This window comes from Pseudorca crassidens, chromosome 3 (genome assembly GCF_039906515.1).
Source record: "Pseudorca crassidens isolate mPseCra1 chromosome 3, mPseCra1.hap1, whole genome shotgun sequence".
NCBI lineage: Eukaryota > Metazoa > Chordata > Mammalia > Artiodactyla > Delphinidae > Pseudorca > Pseudorca crassidens.
The window spans coordinates 126,375,360-126,393,438 of NC_090298.1; the positions used below are offsets into that span (position 1 = coordinate 126,375,360).

At 55.6% G+C, this 18,079-nt stretch overlaps 1 protein-coding gene and 1 long non-coding RNA gene across 3 annotated transcripts in view; both read right to left on the reverse strand.

Annotated features, from left to right (window-relative positions):
- CAMK2A (calcium/calmodulin dependent protein kinase II alpha) overlaps nucleotides 1-18,079 on the reverse strand; it is a 65,458-nt gene that overhangs the window by 17,810 nt on the left and 29,569 nt on the right. For both annotated transcript variants that reach the window (XM_067732256.1, XM_067732255.1), the window contains exons 4-13: nucleotides 16,478-16,532; nucleotides 15,527-15,592; nucleotides 15,342-15,414; nucleotides 12,256-12,358; nucleotides 10,834-10,917; nucleotides 10,595-10,689; nucleotides 9,409-9,531; nucleotides 8,743-8,826; nucleotides 7,177-7,219; nucleotides 4,585-4,625 (exon numbers count right to left, since the gene is read on the reverse strand). In XM_067732256.1, coding sequence (XP_067588357.1) covers nucleotides 4,585-4,625; nucleotides 7,177-7,219; nucleotides 8,743-8,826; nucleotides 9,409-9,531; nucleotides 10,595-10,689; nucleotides 10,834-10,917; nucleotides 12,256-12,358; nucleotides 15,342-15,414; nucleotides 15,527-15,592; nucleotides 16,478-16,532 — 767 coding nt within the window. The remainder of the gene's footprint in view (nucleotides 1-4,584; nucleotides 4,626-7,176; nucleotides 7,220-8,742; nucleotides 8,827-9,408; nucleotides 9,532-10,594; nucleotides 10,690-10,833; nucleotides 10,918-12,255; nucleotides 12,359-15,341; nucleotides 15,415-15,526; nucleotides 15,593-16,477; nucleotides 16,533-18,079) is intronic.
- LOC137221877 (uncharacterized) lies at nucleotides 1,742-4,577 on the reverse strand. Its single transcript, XR_010942192.1, has 2 exons — nucleotides 3,219-4,577; nucleotides 1,742-2,371 (listed from the first exon to the last, which is right to left on the reverse strand). It is a non-coding gene; the product is annotated as an uncharacterized lncRNA (long non-coding RNA).

An 18,079-nucleotide genomic window follows, 5' to 3' on the forward strand; every position in this document is an offset into this window, starting at 1 on the left:
TCCTCTGTGGTCCCTTGCCGGCAATGGCATTGGGACAAGGAGTCAGGGCCACCAGCAGCAGCTGACCTGGCAGGGCCAGGCCTCTCTCAGCCTAGCGTTCTGGGGCCTCGTGCACAGCTGCCTGGGTCTCAACAATCCAACCATCGAGCTGCGGGCTAAGCCTCTCTTGGATCAGGGCTCGCCCTATGCCAAGTTCAGATGGAGGAGGCAAATCCTGGGTCTCAGATACCCGGCGCCTAAGGCCTCCAGAATCCTAAGCTCTTGAAGGACAACAAGGTGCTCGGGTCTGGAGATGAGGCCCAATGTCTCCTCCTAGACTCCTCCTGTGTCTCTGCTGGAAAGACCCCACTCCTAGTTTGGTTGAGTGTCACAGTCACTCAGGAAACTTGTCCAAAATATACATAACCAGACCCCCTGTAAGGAGTCTGATAACTAGGTCTGGGCTGGGGCCTGGGCGTCTTTATTTTAAACACTATCCCCAGGTGATTCCAAAGCAGAGACAGGTGTGGGAACCACTCCTCTAAGTGGCCTCAGAAGTCCTGGTTGTGCCCACAGCTTCCCAGTGACTGGCCTATTCGGCTCCTTTATGCTGATAGAGAGACTGCGGCAAAGGCAGACGCACAGCTGAGCCCAGAATTCGAGTCTTTGGGCCTTGCCATTCAGCCTATTCTAGCTTTGGGGGGATTTGTCATTTCCCCTGTATAATCAACTGTGGAACCAAGGGAAGGAGAGAGGAACATGTAGACTGTCTTCTCCTTCTTTCAGCTCTAAGCCTGGAGTCTTAAAGACTCACACTCATAGAAGGTTACAGGCCAAGACCAACACCTGCATTGAGCAGACAAGAACCTGGGGTCCAGAGATGGGCAGCGATCCACCCAAGGTCGCTCAGCTAGCTACTAGCAAAGAAGAGGCTGGAACCCCCAGTGCAGGCCCTCTCCTCTGTCCAGGTACCCACAGCCTGACGGCTCTTCAAAGGCTTATCCTGGAAGCACTTACATCTGAGAGGCCAGGAGGCTCTCCCCTTGCTGCTCTGTGTGGGGAGCAGAGGGGAGACCTGAGATGCCTCCAGGCAGGCCTTTGCCAGTGGGAGGCACTGGATATTCTCCAAGTGTCCTCAGGTCTAAGTCTGGGCTTTCTGACTCCAAGATCCAGGAGCCTCTGAGCGCCAGGAGCCTTAGATCCTATCCTGTCCTCTCCATCCAGGGCCTCTGCATGGAGGTGGCTCACTGGGCATTTCCAGTGTAAGTGCTCACAGCCCCTGCCTCTGCCCCAGCTGGCCCGGGCAGTGTGACTCCGGCAAAGCAGCAGCCTGCAGCCAGCCCCTCCTTCCCTGCCCTGTCCTCCTAGCGTTGGCCTCACTCCTGGCTGGAGCCGGGCCAGGCACAGTGTGTGTTGGAGGGGACAGGCCCACACAGCTCGGCTGTCAGCGGAAACCTGAGGAGCAGCGTGAGGGCCAGGAGTTTCCAGGCGGGACACGAGGAGGCAACACAGAGCAGAGACTGCATCAAATTCGGACGCACAGTGACAGGATGGGACATGGGGGAGAGGGGTCAGGACGCACGGATGGGACACCAACAGGGGGCAGTGAGTGGGGTTGAGGGGTGGGAGCGGTCAGCCCCTCTTCATGAAAGTAGAGGCCTAGGAGTGGCTGGGACCGGGGGCATCGCTTCTTGGTAATAGAAAGACTCGATTTTCCTGAATCACAAAATGATGATGATACTAATAAGAACCCTACACCGACCAGCGTGTTAGTTTCATTTAGAAAGTGAACTGTCACCAAAAGGAGAGTCACATCTCTTAGAACCACGTGAAGAGCATGGTTCTAAGGTGGGCAGGGACGGTAGAAACAGAGGATGGTCAAAGTTAGCCTTGAAAAGCCCTTAAAAGCCCATACGGTACAGTATTGTGTCATATCTTGAACTCCAACCCGCCAGTTTTTCCTCCAGCGTTGGAACCGATCACTGCTTCTTCAGTCAAGCCCCAGGTGGAATCAGTGGTCTGTCTCTAGGGACCAAGTTGTAGTTCCTGCTTTGGCCGAGCACATGTTGGCTACGGGAGCATCACGGTGCGACTCCACCAGGCCCACCCAGGCGGGAGCCTCTCACCAGCCTCCCTGAACACAGCGCTTCTCCTCTTGCACAGATGACGGAACTGATGGCCCAGGTCCCCAAGGGAGGGAACAGTGGGGCCCAGGCTCAAACCCCTGGCTTCTTGACTTGAGGTCTAGTTTCAGTCATAGTAAAAACATGAATGGACCTCCCTCCTCTTGCAGGCCGGGCTCCCCAAATCCTGGGCAAATCCCCCTGGGTTACTCCCGTCTTCCGGCTGGATGTCCCCGCTCCTCCATCCCAAGGAAGGGGAGGAGGTTGAGCTGCAGAGAAAGGGTCGGGCCAGGAATAGCCTTTGAGTGTCTCTTCCTCCACACCCAGGCCACTCTGAGAAGTCACTCAGGGTCTGTCCTGTCCTACAGGAAGCAGCAGCAGTTTCTTCAGCTGTGCCCACTGGAAGGCCCTGCAGTGACCAGCCAGAGCCCCGCCACGCTACGAGATGCCCTTGCCCTAAGACAGCCTCCGCCTCCTGGCCTTGCCCAGAGAGGAGCCAGACAAGAGCTTCGTCCCACGACCCAGCCTGAGGGCGGCCCTGACCAGGGCTTTGCCAGGGCTACACCCGAGCGCCAAGCAGACGGCGGCAGCCCTCCCGCAGCCCCTCCTCCTCCACCTACCTGGGCCCCAGCCCACTAGCGCCTGTGACCTCTGCCCCATATCCCCCAAATATGATTCTCCCCAGGGGACCCAGTACCCCCAGTGTCTACACACTAGGGCCAGATTGAGCCCCAGCTGCTCCAAGCCTACCCCCCTCCCCCGCAAGTTGCACATCCCTCCATCACCCTTACAAATTGGGAGGGGAGGGGGGGTGACTCATGGGTAACCCAAAACAGCAGGTAAGCCAAAACTCAATTCTGGATTCCATTACAGCACTGGGGATGGATGTGTGTCAACTGCATAAACTGGGCTGGCTTTAGATCTGTGTTTTCCAAGTATTTTCTCGAGCAAACTTCAAGAGAAATCTTACCCGAAAGTCCAACACATAAAGCAGAAAAGATACTACTACTGACTAGCATCTCATAAGCATGTATCGCACGCCAGCACCATGCTAAGTCCTCAATGCACAGTATCTTAGTTCATCCTCACAGACAGCCCTGGGGAAACCCGGCTCACCCGTTGCTTGAATGAGGAAACACAGGCTCAGGAGATTCAAATAATGGGCTGAAAGCTCACCCAGGCTCTCTCAACCACTGCGATGGCTGGTCCATGGAGCTGTTCAGGCTGAAGTGGGTGTGAGAAGCCCCCAATCCTCTCTGCTTGGCCTCCCCCTTCCAATCCCTCCCCATCTGCTGCCAGAGGTACCTCCCCAGAACCTTTGGGCTCCAAGGAGTTCCATTTGTAAACCACTGGCTTTGACTGATAACCAAATAATTACATATTCCTCAAGCACCCAAGATGAGAAGGGAAAATGATTTTTTCTTGTTTGTTTGTTTTTAAAGTGGAAATCATGGAGTTCACAGCCCTCCCCCCTCCCACTGTACCTATGGGGAAACTCAAGCCCCCAGAGGGCCAAGGGCAGAGAGGAGGGCCATATCCTGGCCTCAGGCAGACAGCCCAGATCCCCTCCCATACCACCCCCCCACCGGCAGACCAAAGCCAGGGGCCTGAGACCCTAAATGCCACTACAAACCAAGCCGTGAAGCCACCAGCCCACCTGGGTGGCTGTGTTTGGAAAGCATCCCACACCTTCCAGCGTCCTGGGCACAGCCCAGCCCTGGGGCCCTGGCCAGGCAGGGCTCTGAGCCCAGAAAAAGGCAGGGTCTCGAGAGAGGAGAGTCCGCAAGGCGAGCCAGTGGCAGGGGAGGAGGGAGCTGCAGAGAGTAGGGGACCAGGCAGAAAGTAGGGGACGAGGCCCCAGAGAGCAGAGGGAGAAGAGAGAGGAGGGAGGGAGGGGTCGGTGGGGTGTGGAGGAAAGCAGCTCGGGCGTCAGGGGTGGGGACAGGGCAGGCCTGGGCCGGGCAGAGGAGGGGATTCTTAGCACTGAACCGCAGGCCTTGATGGGGCTGGGTACCTCTGGGTGTCAAAGCCGAGAGGATTGGCTGTCCATCCCCTGCAGGCTTTGTAGGCTGGACTGGGGCGTGCACTGGGTCAGGGGCCCATTCCAGCCAGCCTACACTCGGGAAGGAGGAGGTCACCCCTCATGACATCTCTGTCCCTTCTTTGCACCCACTCACTCACCAGTCCTCCAGAACCGCAGAAATCTCCTTTGACCGGCCCTCATGCCCACCCCAACTCCAGGCCACCTGCCTCTCCCACCCTCTTTCAACCCTCCCCTCCCCCGCCTGCCCCCCGCCAATCCTGGTGGGAGGGTGGGCACCGTAGCCCAGGTCCGGGTCTGGGGATGCCAGGCTGCACGGGTGAGCACATCTGCCCAGAACACCATCGGCAAGGCCTGGCCTCTTGTCCCAGCCCTGCAAGCCGGGCCCTGTGGGCGGAAACGCTGTCAGAGGCAGACCCTGCCGTGCTGGCCGGGACTTACCTTCACACCATCGTTCTTCTTGTTTCCTCCACTCTTCCCGCCTGCAGAGGAGAAAAAGTAGAGGGTTACCAACACCAGGCAGGGCACCAGGGCCCACAGGGCGAGGAAGAGCAACATCCACGGGCAGCGGAGGGCACAGAGCCGGAGCAGCGACGTGGGGAGACCTCCTCCCCTCCCTCCTCTTCCTTCCTGGGCGGCCCTGGGTCTGCCGGTGGCCCGCTGGGTGGGAGTGGGCCTGGGTTCTCAGCAGTCTCAAGTGTGACCCTCTGGCTCCATGGGTTGAGGGAGGTGCCCGATGTGTCCCAGGACCGTGGGATTGCTGTTTCAGTCTGGGGATTCCCTCCAGATCCTGGTCACCACCCGTGCTAGTAGTGGCCAACCTGGAGGCCCGGCTGCACAGACCGGGGCTGGACGCTCCCTCCCCGCCCCGGCCGGCTCTAATTTTAGCCCCATGCTGCCGCGGAGGTCATGTGTCAGCCCTGCCTACTCACTCTGGACAGCTGCGAAGCTGCATTTTGCTGGTGATAAGAAGCAGATGCCCCCGCTCTGGGGCCCACCCCTACCAGAGCACCCATCCCCTGCAGAGGCCTCCCTACCCTCAAACACCAGAGCCCCACACTGGGGCTGGCTGTGTCCCTGGTGGCTGGGAAAAGCAGAGCAACAGCTCTCAGAGAGGCCCCACCTGTCATTTCCCATTCCCTTCCTTCTCACCTCTTGGTCAGAGCCCTTGGAGAGGGCATCAGTCAGGAAGTGGGATCGATGACCAGCCCTGCGCAGCCTGACACCTGGCTGCTTCAAACCTCAAGCAAATGGCCTTAAGTTAAAGCAGACAGTATCTATAAAGTGCTTAGCACAGCACTTGACGGGTATGCAGTAGATGCTCAGTAAACGGTAGCCACTGTAAGTCCTTTTCCTGGTGGCCTGGAGAGAGCGAGCTGGGGAGGAGGGGTGGTACTGGACATTGATGCCCCAGAGGCTTGGAGGGTTGGGGCTTACGGCTGCTCCAGCTCCCCAGTCATCCTCACATTTCCACCCATGACCCCTCTCAGGCTCTCATGCAACTTTTCCCTCTTGCAAAATTTCCCTCTTGCAAAGCCAGGCAGGGGTGGGGTTGGGGGAGTACCTCTGGATCCCAAAGCCGAGACGAACGGCCAGCCATCATCGTGGGCTTTGTGAGCTAGACCAGGATGCACAGCAGCAGGGAGAGGACTTGCCCCCCAAGCCTCCAAGGAGGCCCCTCTCAGCTCCAGCCCACTATTACGGGACTGTGGGTCCCGTGAAGCCACATATTCTGATTTTCAAGAGAAGTCAGTAATCTGGGATTTGCTATGAAATCTCCTGGTTTTTAAGTGCTGGAAACTCTTGCCAGAAAAAATTTGTTAAACACCACTGGTGCCCCCAAGCACATCGAGAGAGAGAGAGAGAGAGAGAGAGAGAGAGAGAGAGAGAGAGAGAGAGAGAGAGAGAGAGACTAAGCCATGGGCTCCGTTTTGTGAGCTCTAGAGTGCCCTAGGGGCACTTCAGTTGTTAAAAAAAGACTCTGACTGCCTGGGTGGCTCAGCTTTCAGTTTAAGGAACTGCAGGATCCTTGTCTGGGGAGAGCGTGGGAAGGCAGTCCGGTGTGGTAGGGAAAGCCCGAATCTGAAGTTGCAGGGTCTTCCCAGCCCTGGGTCTCATTCTCCCAGCTGGTTAAATGTGCAGGTGGACCCTCTCAGCAATGCCAGGGCTGTAGCTTCCCAGAGCCGACCCCTTGCGGTGGAGCCAGCCACGTGCCGCAGCAGCTCTAGCTGCCCCAACCAGAGGGTCCCTCGGGTGAGCCTTGCTGTATCTGCTCAACTGCCCCATCCGCCGCCCCGGGCTCCCCAGAGAGCAGCCTCTGGCGGACGCTGGCCGTGGCACTCTCTAACATGCCCAGGGGAGCTTCTTGCTAAGCCCTGATGCTAATCCCCTCCCCTCCTGTCTTCGGGGCCACATGCCACAGGTCACTGGGCATTTCCCGCCTGAACCAGCCCAGGCCGAGGCCAAAGCCTCCTACCCTGGACTCCTTGGTGACCCAGCCTGGTAAGGCACTTGCTCTGGGTCTGGTCACAACTGCACTGAAGGCCTCCCTCTAACAGTGTGACCTGGGGCAAGTCAGAGTGTACCTTCCTGATCCTCTGTTTCCTCACTCAGAAAACAGGGATGGCGATCACCTTGTCACAAAGACCACGTGAGTGAAAGCAGGGCGCTGCTTCATAACTGTGGGGAACAGGAATACTGCTACTCCCTGGGCCTGGGCCAGTCCCTCCTGGACCTGGACCCTGACATCTGTGAGGCCCTCCCCTCTGGCCGGCCCAGCCTGAGAACCCCAGCACTGCCGTGAGGTGGGGGAGCCAGACTTAACCTCTAACCCTTCCTGGTGGGCCCTTGGCTTGATGACCTTTGACCTTTACTTCTGCAGGTTTGCATCAGGTGAGCTAAGTCCCCAGTCACGGGGTCCCCTACAGCCCCCCTCTCCCCAGGCCCTCTGGCCTGAGGGCACCAGATACCCCATACGGCAATGCCCCTACCTCCTGCAGGATGTATTTGGAAATCTGAGGTCCTAGCACCTACCGGAGAAGTTCCTGGTGGCCAGCATAGTGGTGAGGATAGCTCCCTGCAACAGATAAGAGGAGGGGGTTTGGGGGAGAGGAGGCCGGAGGTGAGGGCAGAGAGGAGAGACAGAGAGATGGGAGGGGAGTGGGGAAGGAGAGGCAGGTGCTCCATTCAGACACAAAGCCAAAGCCTTCTGCCCCTTGCCGTCCATTCCTCCGTTTCTCTCACCCCACAGCCCCGAGACCACCCCCAACTCCCTGGAGAAGGGTGAGGCAGGGGTGAGCTAGGCCTTAGCTGGCACTGCTCTGGGTACACGGCCATCCTAGGAGTAGATATTAATAGATTCCACCGGCCTGGCCAGAGCTGGTGGCTGTGTCCGGGACACCTGTCCGTGGGGCTCCTAAAGGCCAAGGAAGTTTCCTGACGGGGCAAGGACAGTAGACTCTGCACCCCTTGGTCCCCCCCCTCTCTCCACCTTCTGCCTAGGGCACTCAGCTCCTCACTCCAGTACTAGCTCGCCCCTCTGTGGCTCCTGGGTTAATGAGGAAAAACCCTCCTCTGTCAATGGAGGGGCTGGGGACCAGTGGCCCTCCTGGTTCTAGTTGCTGTCTGATTTGAACACTCTCTGGGTCTGACAGTCCATGATTTTAAGACTCCCTGACTCTGACATTTTGAGACTTCTTCTGCGACAGCTCTCACTGCGGGGTTGGGGGTGAGACGCAATTCTCCTGGCATCATGCTGGCCAGCACCCCATTGGCCCCTGTCCCCGTCCTGAGCCACCACGCCAGGCCTGGGAGCAGTTGGTGAGGAAGTTCCGAAGCAGCCAGGGCCTCAGCATCTGTCACTCAGCATGTGGATGGCTTTTCTGTCCCGACCAGCTGGGGACCTCTTGGTTGCCCTTCCTACCTGCTCACGGGGTCCCTGGCAAGGTCTAGGCCAGGAGGTGTCACGGCCCTGAGAACACACAGACCTGCTGAGAGGCTGGCAGCTTAGGGCCCACCTGGGCCACAATGTGGCCTCCTTGGAGCCACAGCCCCTGTCTAGTCCCTCGGCCACTCCTCTCCAGTGCTTGGCAGCTGGGTCTCTCACCCCCACCACGGTCTCCTGCCCAGTCCCATGTCACCCCCGGAAACCTCTCCCAGCCACGCCGAAGCACTTGCAGTCCCCCTAAGGGGTCATGCTCACGCCTCCAGACTTCTGCACAGGCCTTTCTCTGTGTCTGGAACATCTGCCCAATCTGTCTCTATACTGTTAATACCTGCTTATCCTTCGGGATCTCAGCTGAAATGACACTTGCCCATGAAGCCTTCTGGGATCCTTCCCATGGCCTGCTCCATGGCCCTGCTATGCACTCCCACAGCCTCAGGGCATGTGGTCACAGCACTCACCACTGCCCCATAACGTCTCCATCACTCGTCTGTCCTCACCGCTGCTCACTGCCCAGCCCAGGCAGCCGGCGTTCAATAACACTTGTTGACTCAACAAAGGAAAGAACTAGTGAGCGGGTCTCTTGGCCACTGCAGAGACCCAGGCCAAGCTACTCCCACAGCCGGGGGGCATGGAGGGTGAGGACCTGCTGTTACCTTCAGTTTTCTCCTGGCGTTGAACTTCTTCAGGCAGTCCACGGTCTCCTGTCTGTGCATGCAGGAGGCCACGGTGGACCGGTGCTGAAGGGAGTGGGGGAGAGGTCTGTGAGCGGAAGGCAAGCCCTCCCTCCCCCTCCAGAGTATCCTATGGATGTGGTTGCCATCTTGGGGGGATGATTTTTTTGTTCTAGGGGATGGTATAAACATCCTGGCGGGGCTTCCCTGGTGGCGCAGTGGTTGAGAGTCCGCCTGCCGATGCAGGGGACGCGGGTTTGTGCCCCGGTCCCGGAGGGTCCCACGTGCCGCGGAGCGGCTGGGCCCGTGAGCCATGGCCACTGAGCCTGCGTGTCCGGAGCCTTTGCTCCGCCACGGGAGAGGCCACAGCAGTAAGAGGCCCGCGTACCGCAAAAAAAAAAAAAAAAAAAAAATCCTGGCAATGGACATTCAAAGCCAGTAACACCCCCAGTCATTGTGCCAACCCAAAAGACCTCCCACTTGCCATTCTGCCCCTGAGAACAACAGTGGGGCCGGTGTCTCTTGGATTAAGCTCCGTCGGCCCCGTGCTGGGCCCTCAGGCCCAGAGGCAGGGGCCAGGCCTTCACAGGGGCCTTATTCCTGAGGTCTGGAGGGGCTCCCAGGAGGGGCCTTGCTGAGGAAGCTCACCGAGATCCAGGGGTGCTTGAGGGCCTCGGCGGCCGTGATGCGTTTGGATGGGTTGATGGTCAGCATCTTGTTGATCAGATCCTTGGCTTCCGGGGTGACGGTGTCCCATTCTGGTGACGGGAACTGGAAGGGGCAGAGGGGCCAGGTTTGCCCAGCCTACCCCAGGCCACCCCTGCGATCCCCCAGCCCCTGACTGGCAGGGGAGCAGGCAGGGGTCCTAGTGTCCTTCTACTCGGGCGTCCACAACCAGGAAATGGCGCAGGGTCCCCTGACCCCAGGACAGATCAGAACAACGGCCGGGGAAAGGAGGCCTCCCTCTGCCCTTCTGGAGCTGTGCCTTCTGTGCAAAGCAGCCAGACAGTGGTTAGAGCCCAGACTTCAAAATCAGAAGTTTGGGTTCAAGTCCTGGCTCTGCCTCCTGGGCTGTGTGAGCTTGGGCAAGTCATGTGACCCCGAGAGATGTTGTGAGGATTGAATACGATATAGAACACGTAGCATATAGCTCAATAGACATCAGCCATGCAGAAAAGCAGTACAGCTGGGTTGTTAGAAGCATGGACACTAGAGCCAGACTGCCCGGGTTTAAATCCCAGCTCTACCGTTTCTTAGCTAAGTGGTCTGGGCATTTATTTAACCTCTTTGTGCCTCAGTTTCCCTATCCGTAAAATGGGGGTAACAATAGTACCTGTGTCATGACTGGTGTGAGGATTAACTGGAGTAATATATAGAAAGCATTTAGAAGACTGCTATATGTGTTAGTTATTATTACTATTTGTATATACAATATATAATATGTGTGTATGTGTGTGTACATATATCTATATATGTATGTATGTATGTATCTATCTATACATAGAGAGAGAACCTGGCTCCTGGGGCCTGCCCCCTGACCTCTCACACCACGTTGGTGCTGCTTCTGCTCTCTGGGGCCCCATGGACTAAATCCCATCCCTTAGATGCCCAAGTCATTAGGCACTGCCAGCTCATGGCCAGGCCCCAGTCAGCCCTCAGGTCCACCTGCTGTTCACCCCATCCCCACCCCATAGCTAGAGAGTGGCAGGAGGCCTAAATGGGCTGGGAGGGTGGGACAGGGTCATCCTCGGGTCTCTGGCCTCACTGGACATTGTCTCTCACTGGATGGGGCTCAGGGGATGACAGGGAGGCTGGAGACAGGAGCAACACTCACATCATAGGCGCCAGCTTTGATCTGCTGGTACAGGCGGTGCTGGTCCTCATCCCAGAACGGGGGATACCCAACCAGCAGGATGTACAGGATGACCCCTGAGGAGAGAACCAGTAGACCTTCAGCCTCATGAGGAGTAGTGATGGGGGCGGGCGGTGGGGAGGAGAACGATGGGAAAGGAGAGACAGGGCACCAGAGGGTCAGGCAGCCAGGAGGACTAAGGGGCCTTTGGATGGACTCACCACAGGCCCACAGATCCACAGGCTTCCCGTACGGGTCCTTCCGCAGCACTTCTGGGGAGAGGTATCCGGGTGTTCCTGCGAACCCTGCTCCCCAGACACACAGACAGGCAGACATACACAGAGAGGTTGGCAAGTAAGTAACCCGGAACAAGATCCTGCTGGAAGAGGGATGAGGTTGCCCTGGAGATGGGGAAAATGGCCCCTGCCCCCAGAGCCGGCCAAAGGCTGGGAGCCCTGGCCTGGTAAGATACCAACGACTCTAGACCAAGGTGGACGAGGACGGAGTATACCTGTCACCACGCACCCCCAGCACCGAGAGCCTCACGGCAGAGTCATTGATCCATCCCAGGGTCCTGCCTCAGAGTCACAAACGTCTAGCACAACGCTCCTGGCAACAACTACCAATCAATTGCTGGTGGCTCTAGAGGTGAAATGTCCTTGCCTGTCAGGTCCAGGCTGAGCTGAACGCTCATGCACTCCCCACCCCTTCCAGGAGCTGGTCCTGGGATGGCAGAAGGCCTGTCCCCAACATTGGCTTTGCCCTAAGTCACTTAAGTAGGTCTCTTTTTCTTTTGAGCCTCAGTTTCCTCATCCATGAATAACGGATTAGGGATTCCTATCTTAAACACCTCCCAGCACTGCTGGGAGGATTCGTTGAAATCATGGACACCCAAAATGCTTTAACGAGTCATTGTGAGAATAGTTCCTATTTAATGAGTGTGTGTGCTCAGCAGGGCTGAGAACTTTCTACGCCTGATCTCATTTAATCCTCACACCACCCCAAGGAACATACTATTATTATCCCCATTTTATAGATAAAGAAACAAAGGCTCAGGGAGGTGAAATGACTCACCCAAAATCATATACCTTGTAAGTAACAGAGTCAGGATTTGAACCCAGAGCTCTGGCTCTTAACCACTGATCAACATTGCCCACTAAAAAGTAACCCCAGATAGCTGAAAGGACTCAATTATGCCAAAATCTCAGAGCACACTGGATTGTCTGAGCTTAAATCCTGGGTCTACACCTTTTCATCTCCCTTGACAACTTTTCTTAGTTTCTTAGCCTCTGTTCCTCATCTGTAAAATCAGGATAATAATCTAGCCCCCAGGCTGTTAGGGGAACTCACGGAAGCCCCTAGCCAACAGTGCCGGATGTGCGTGTGAAGAAGTCACATACTGTTTTTTTTTTTTTTTTTTTCACATACTGTTTTAATGACAACCATGTCCCTGCATCAGGCCCCCAGGGAGCTAGGGTGGGTGACCCCCACTGACTCAGAAGCTGCAGGGAGGGGGGCTCTGCTCCCTGAGCCCCAGATGGGGCAATAGCCACCTCCTCTGCTGGGGCAGAGGCTTCCTAGCGGCTGACGTGTCAACTCAAGGCTGGCCCCCAATACCCCTGACATCCCCTGCCCCTACTCACCAAACCATGCCTGCTGTTCCCCCTCCACCTCTATGGCCAGGCCAAAGTCCGCCAGCTTCACTGCAGCGCCCTTGAGCTTGGAGGCAAGCAACAGATTCTCCGGCTTCCCAGGACCAGAGAAAAGAGGGAAAGGGGGAGAGGAAAAACCAGAGGACAGTGAACAGATTCAGAACCTCACCTCTGCAGCTCTGGGCTTACAGGAGGAGCAGCTGAGCGACCCAGAGGCACACCGCCCACCTCCCACCCCCAGCCCCAAACACAGAACCCTGAGCTTCCCAGAGAGGGGACTACCCCACTGTAGCCCTCCACCTTCTGCAATAGGAAGACCCTTCTTCAACCTGCCAACCCCTACTTCCCCTTCCCTCAGAGTTTGGTTCTGGGGCTGAGGTGGGGGTGGGGCAGCGGGGAAACAGCCATCACCACAATAAGGAAAAAGAAGCAAAATTTATTGTGCTTCCACTATGTGCCAGCCCCTGGGCTCAGGGTTTTGCATACATCATTCCATTTATTATCTCAACAACCCTTTGGGGTAAGCATTATTATCTCCATTATCCACAGTGGCCTTCTTACATCCCCTGAAACAGCCACGCTTGTTCCCACCTCAGGGCCTTTGCACTTCCTGCTCCCCCTGCCTGATTTGCTCTCCCTCCGTGCGTCACAGGTTTGGCTCCTTCTCATCATCCAGCTCTCACCTTCATGTCACCCCCTCCAAGAAGCCCTCCATGACTACTCTATCTAAAGGAGGAGTCCCCAGGTATCTTCTGTCTTAGCTCCTTGTTGTTACCTTCATAGATCTCATCACAATTTCTAATGTGTTTTCCCATCTGTCTATGTGCTTGTTCATTATCCGTCACCTCTGTACAATATGAGTTTCTTATGTGTTCTGTCCACCAATGTATCACCAGCACCTAAAACAGTGGGCGGCACATAGCAGGCACTTAAGTATTTATCACATGTATAAAGATGAGGAAACTGAGGTTCAGAGAGGTTAAGTGCCTTGACTGAGATCACACAGCTAGTAACCGATAGAACCAGATCGAGGCATAGTCTGGCTCCAGAGCCGTGCTCTGAACCACTCTAGGCTGAGAGATGTGGGGCCTCCTATGTGCCACCTGGCCTGTGGGGCATGAAGGCTGTCATCTTCTGCTGGGTCTGGAAGACAGGAAATCCCCCTCCTCAGGGCAGAGAGGTATTAAAAGTAGGAACTTTTCGGTTAGAAAGCCCTAGCTTCTGTTCCCAGTGCTGCCACTTCTATGCTGTGGAACTTAGGCAAATTCTTTCACCTCTCTGAGCTTGAGTCTCCTCTCCAAAAAGTGGGGATAATGCTTACCTCGTGGGGTGGCATATGGATTAACTACGATAGTCCCTGTAAAGCACTTCGCAGTGGACTACAAATGCTTGATAAGTATCGGTACTCATATTTTTTGTTTGGGGAGGAAGAGCGGGGGCTCCGAGTCCCTGGAGACAGCTAGTTTCTTCAGACCCCCTTCCCTACTGGGACTTCCGAGGAGTCCCACACCTGACCTTTCACTGCCCCAAACTAGGCAGGAGGCAAACAAGTATAGCTCCTTCTGCCCCTCGTTAAGGCCTCTTTGGTCCTCTGGGGACAGTGTTCCCAACACGTCCTGGGTCTCAGTAGCTGTCCTGCCCTGATTTGATGAATGCGCCACTAATTAATCTATCCGGAATGGCCTAAATTTGTGCTGCCTCTCCCTGTTCCTCCTCTCGTGCAGGGGCTATGGTTATAATGGGAACAGGCCCTCGGGGAAACCTGCCCTGCAGTCTGACCAGAGACTCTCTGCGTGCACACTTGCCTGCGGGTCTAGACTGAGACACTGGGAGCTCACCTGGGCTCAGGTGCAGAGCCACAGATGGCTCGTGACAGTCAGAGGTGAGCAGGGGTTCTGGTCAGAGCACTGCACCCAAAGAGGGACCTGGACTGACTGCAGGATGCCCAGAGAGGGTACCCGGGATGAGGAAGGCCTGGAAATCCCATCCTAGGGGGGAATGGAGGAGAACAGCCCGCAGAAGCCTTAGGAGCTGCTACAAAGCCACTCACGTGCCTCCAGGGTGCTCTGAGCTGGAGGCCTGACCTCTGTGTGGCCCCAAAGGGTAGACCTGGGGTTCACAGGTGAAGCCCCACAGTGGGAAAGATTGAAGGAGCATTTCCTAGTAGTTCAAGGGGCTACCCCATAAGAAGTGAGTTCATAGTCACTGAAAGTCAAAAAGCAGAGGTTTGATGGACACCTGGCAGAGTCACCTAGAAGGGTTAGGCAACCTGCAGAAGCAGGAGGTGCAGTGAGTGGCGTTTTGGTCCCAGCCCACCGGGAGCATGGGATCTGGGGTCAGAAGCCCAGGGCTCCAGCCCTAGCTCAGGCACAACTGAACTGCCTGTTCTCGGGCAAATCCCCTGGATTCTTTAGGCCTTAGTTTCCTGCTCTGCAAAATGGGGGTGGTGTTATGCAGCTACCACACACTGATGCCCTGAAGCCCAGCAGAGGAGCACCGTGAAGCATGTGCTGACCGGGCAAGGCTGTGAAGCTGGTGCCAAGCTTAGACTCCACATCTGCTTAGTCCAGTCCGTCTCCTTCAAGTGGGAAGAGGGAGGACGTGGATGGCCCCAAAGCCTGTTTTCCTACCTCACCACTCCCCTCAGAGGCCCAGAAGCAAGACTGATAACGTGTCTGTGTACCAGGCACTGTGCTGTCTCCTTTGACATCCTCAGCAACCCTGTAACGAGGTTGCTATGACAACCCCCACCATAAGGAAGCTGAGGCAGTGCAGCTAGAAAGTGGCCCAGCTGGGATTTGGACTCCACCAGAGCCAGTCTTGGTGGCCTAGCTGCCTCTCACCTGGCACAAAGCACCTGAGGCTGGGAATCGGGAAACCTGGGTCCCCAGCCCAGATGCTCCACCTCCCTGAGCCCGCTTTCCTCATCTGAAGAGTGGGGGAGATATTCCCCACCCAGCCCAATTCAGGGAAGCTAACGGGGTTCTGATAGTACCCCTGGCTCTGCAGGTGGAGGGAAGGGCAGGGGATGGAGGGGCAGGCTCCCGGTGAGCCGCACCCTCAGGTGGGTCGCTCACCTTCAAGTCCCGGTGTACCACCCCCATCTGGTGGCAGTGCAGCACGGCCTCCAGGATCTGCTGGATACAGTGACTGAAGAGAGAGAGGAAGGGGGCAGGGCGTGAGGACGGGCCTCCCCTGGGGAGCCAGCAGGAGGGAGTGCCCTGCCCCCAGGCACCATTGCCAGGCTGCACCTGGCACTCACCTGGCATCTGCCTCACTGTAATACTCCCGGGCCACGATGTCTTCAAACAGCTCCCCGCCGGTGACGCTGCAGAGACAGGCACAGAGTCACTCACCCACAGAGGCCCCAGGTGCCACGTCTTTTGGAAAAGTCTCCAGGAAGCTAAGAGTGGGGTCCAGGGACCTCAGAACCTCTGGCCCAAAGGGAGGGGCCCCAGAAGCCACAGGGGTGCTCCCCACTACAACCCCCTTCCTGACTTCCAGCCCACCCTTCCACTGACCTCTCTCCCATCCACCCTCGGGGAGAGCCAGGCTGAGGTTAGAACTGGGGGTGAGACACTCAGAACACGTCATTATGACTCATTAGGCTCTTGGAAACCCAATGACTGGAGCTTTTTTGTTTTTTAATAGACTAGTTTTTGGGGGAGGGGGTAGCTAAATTTTTGGTGAACGTGGTGAAATTTTTTGTGAACGAATTTTTTGGTTCACATCAAAATTGAGCAGTAGGTACAGAGATTTCCTATAGCCCCGCTGCACATCCCCCCACCCTGACATGCACAGACTCCCCCATTGTCTCAAGTATTGTCCTTTACCCATGAGACCGGGAGCCACTGAGACCTCTCAGTTCATGTTTGCTTTTCATTCAATTGACTGGCTTTAAAAACTTTAAATTTATTCCAAAAGGAAACTTTATATCACCACTAGAAATGGAAGACCAGCATCACTGGCCACAAATAGAAACGAAACTAAATATATGATGATGGAAGTTAAAAGTGTTTGTTGGTGTGTCAGGAAAACCAGCCTGCACTGCTCAGGTGGCAGGCCTGTGTTTTGGGAAACTCTGTATCAGAAGAGGTAATTCAGCCCAACCTAGGAGGCATGTGGACTCTTCAGGCCAAGAGACCCAGTGAGGTCATCCCTGCCAAGGCTGTCCCCATCCCCACTCTATATCCCAGGATGGGGCCAGACTCACAGGTCAAAGATCAGGTAATGGTGTCCCTCCTCGGAGATGCTGTCGTGGAGCCGGACTGTAGGAGGGGCCAAGGCAGCTGGTTACGCAGGACACAGGGCTTCCCACCCCCAGCCTCCCTCTCACCCCTCAAATAGCCAACATTTCAGTTTCTCCGAAAGTCACGGAGCACAAGCCAGTTGCCAGGTGCCTTGACAAATACATATGAAAAAAGGGTCACTGACATCAGGCATCCCCAAAAGATGCCTGGGCTTAAAGACTAAAGACTCCTGCTTTGGTCAAAGTTTGGTCCCCTTCCCACTGCAACCTTCAGTTTCCCTGCTGGGAAGGCCAGTGTCATGGAAAGACCTGTGGCTCAAATCTCTGCCACTATGCTAGCTGTGTGAGTTTGGCTAAATTGCTATCCCTTTCTGAGCCTCTCTTTCCTTGCCTGGACAATGAGAATGAAACCCCTGGACTCGCAGCCTTCTTGTGAGAATTCCACGAGGCACACAATCGATGTTTACTCAGTGCTGGCCCTGTGCTAATGGCCCTGCTCTGCTTCCGGGTCTGAGGTGACAGCAGAGCTGGTGGAGGGGGGAATGACATTGGTCCCTCAGTTCTGGCTGCTGAGAAACTGACATCTCTTCATACCTCATTTACCAAGAACAAAGGCAGAGCTCCCAGGAGCCCAGAGCTTCCAAATTACCCCCTGAGCTTCTGGGAAAAAAAAGGGGGGCCCAAGACCTGGGGCTGACTCTGTGGTGGGGTCCCACACCCTGTCAGCCAAGGACAAGTTCTCCCAGGACAAGTTCATGTCCTTCCCTGCACCACAACTTAAAAATGGCTGTGGAGGGGGGTGTGGGCTCAAAGAATTACGGTACATTGCACAATGGAAAATTACACAGCTGTTAAAATAATGCGGCAGTTACCTATCCGCTGGTGTGGAATCGTCTCTAAATTATGCTGTTTGGTGAAAAAGCAAAGAGCAAAGCAGTATGCATAGTCCTTTTCTGAAAGGATGTATTTCAGCTTGCGTACGGCATAAGTCTCTCTGGAAGGATACAGAGATGTGGGCGCTGAGGGTGCCTTGAGGAGGGGAATTGGGACAGCTGGGGTTGTGGGTCGTTGTGACTTTTCTCTGTAAGCCCTAGTGCCATCTGAATTCCTGCCACGTACATGTATTTCTGACTCAATACTGAACCCCCTAAAGAGCTTGTGGCCCTCACATTGGCATATAAAGTTTGGAGAAGCAGGCATTAAATACCCCAGAGTGTGTCTACAGAGAGGAGGATCAGAGATGGAGGATGAAGGGGATACAAATTTAAATAAAATGTCTTTTAAAAATCTTAAATGATATATATTTATAAATAATGACTGAAAGATGTTTTTAGTATATGTGCTGCCGAAGTGAGCCCCTGAAAAATGTTTTTAAACTATCTTAAAGCAAAACTAAAAAGTAGGTAGCCTGAGAGGACATATAATATAACCCTGCTTTCATTATTTATCAACATTTTATTATAAAAAATTTCAAACAGGGCTTCCCTGGTGGCCCAGTGGTTCAGAGTCCGCCTGCCGATGCAGGGGACACGGGTTCGTGCCCCGGTCCGGGAGGATCTCACATGC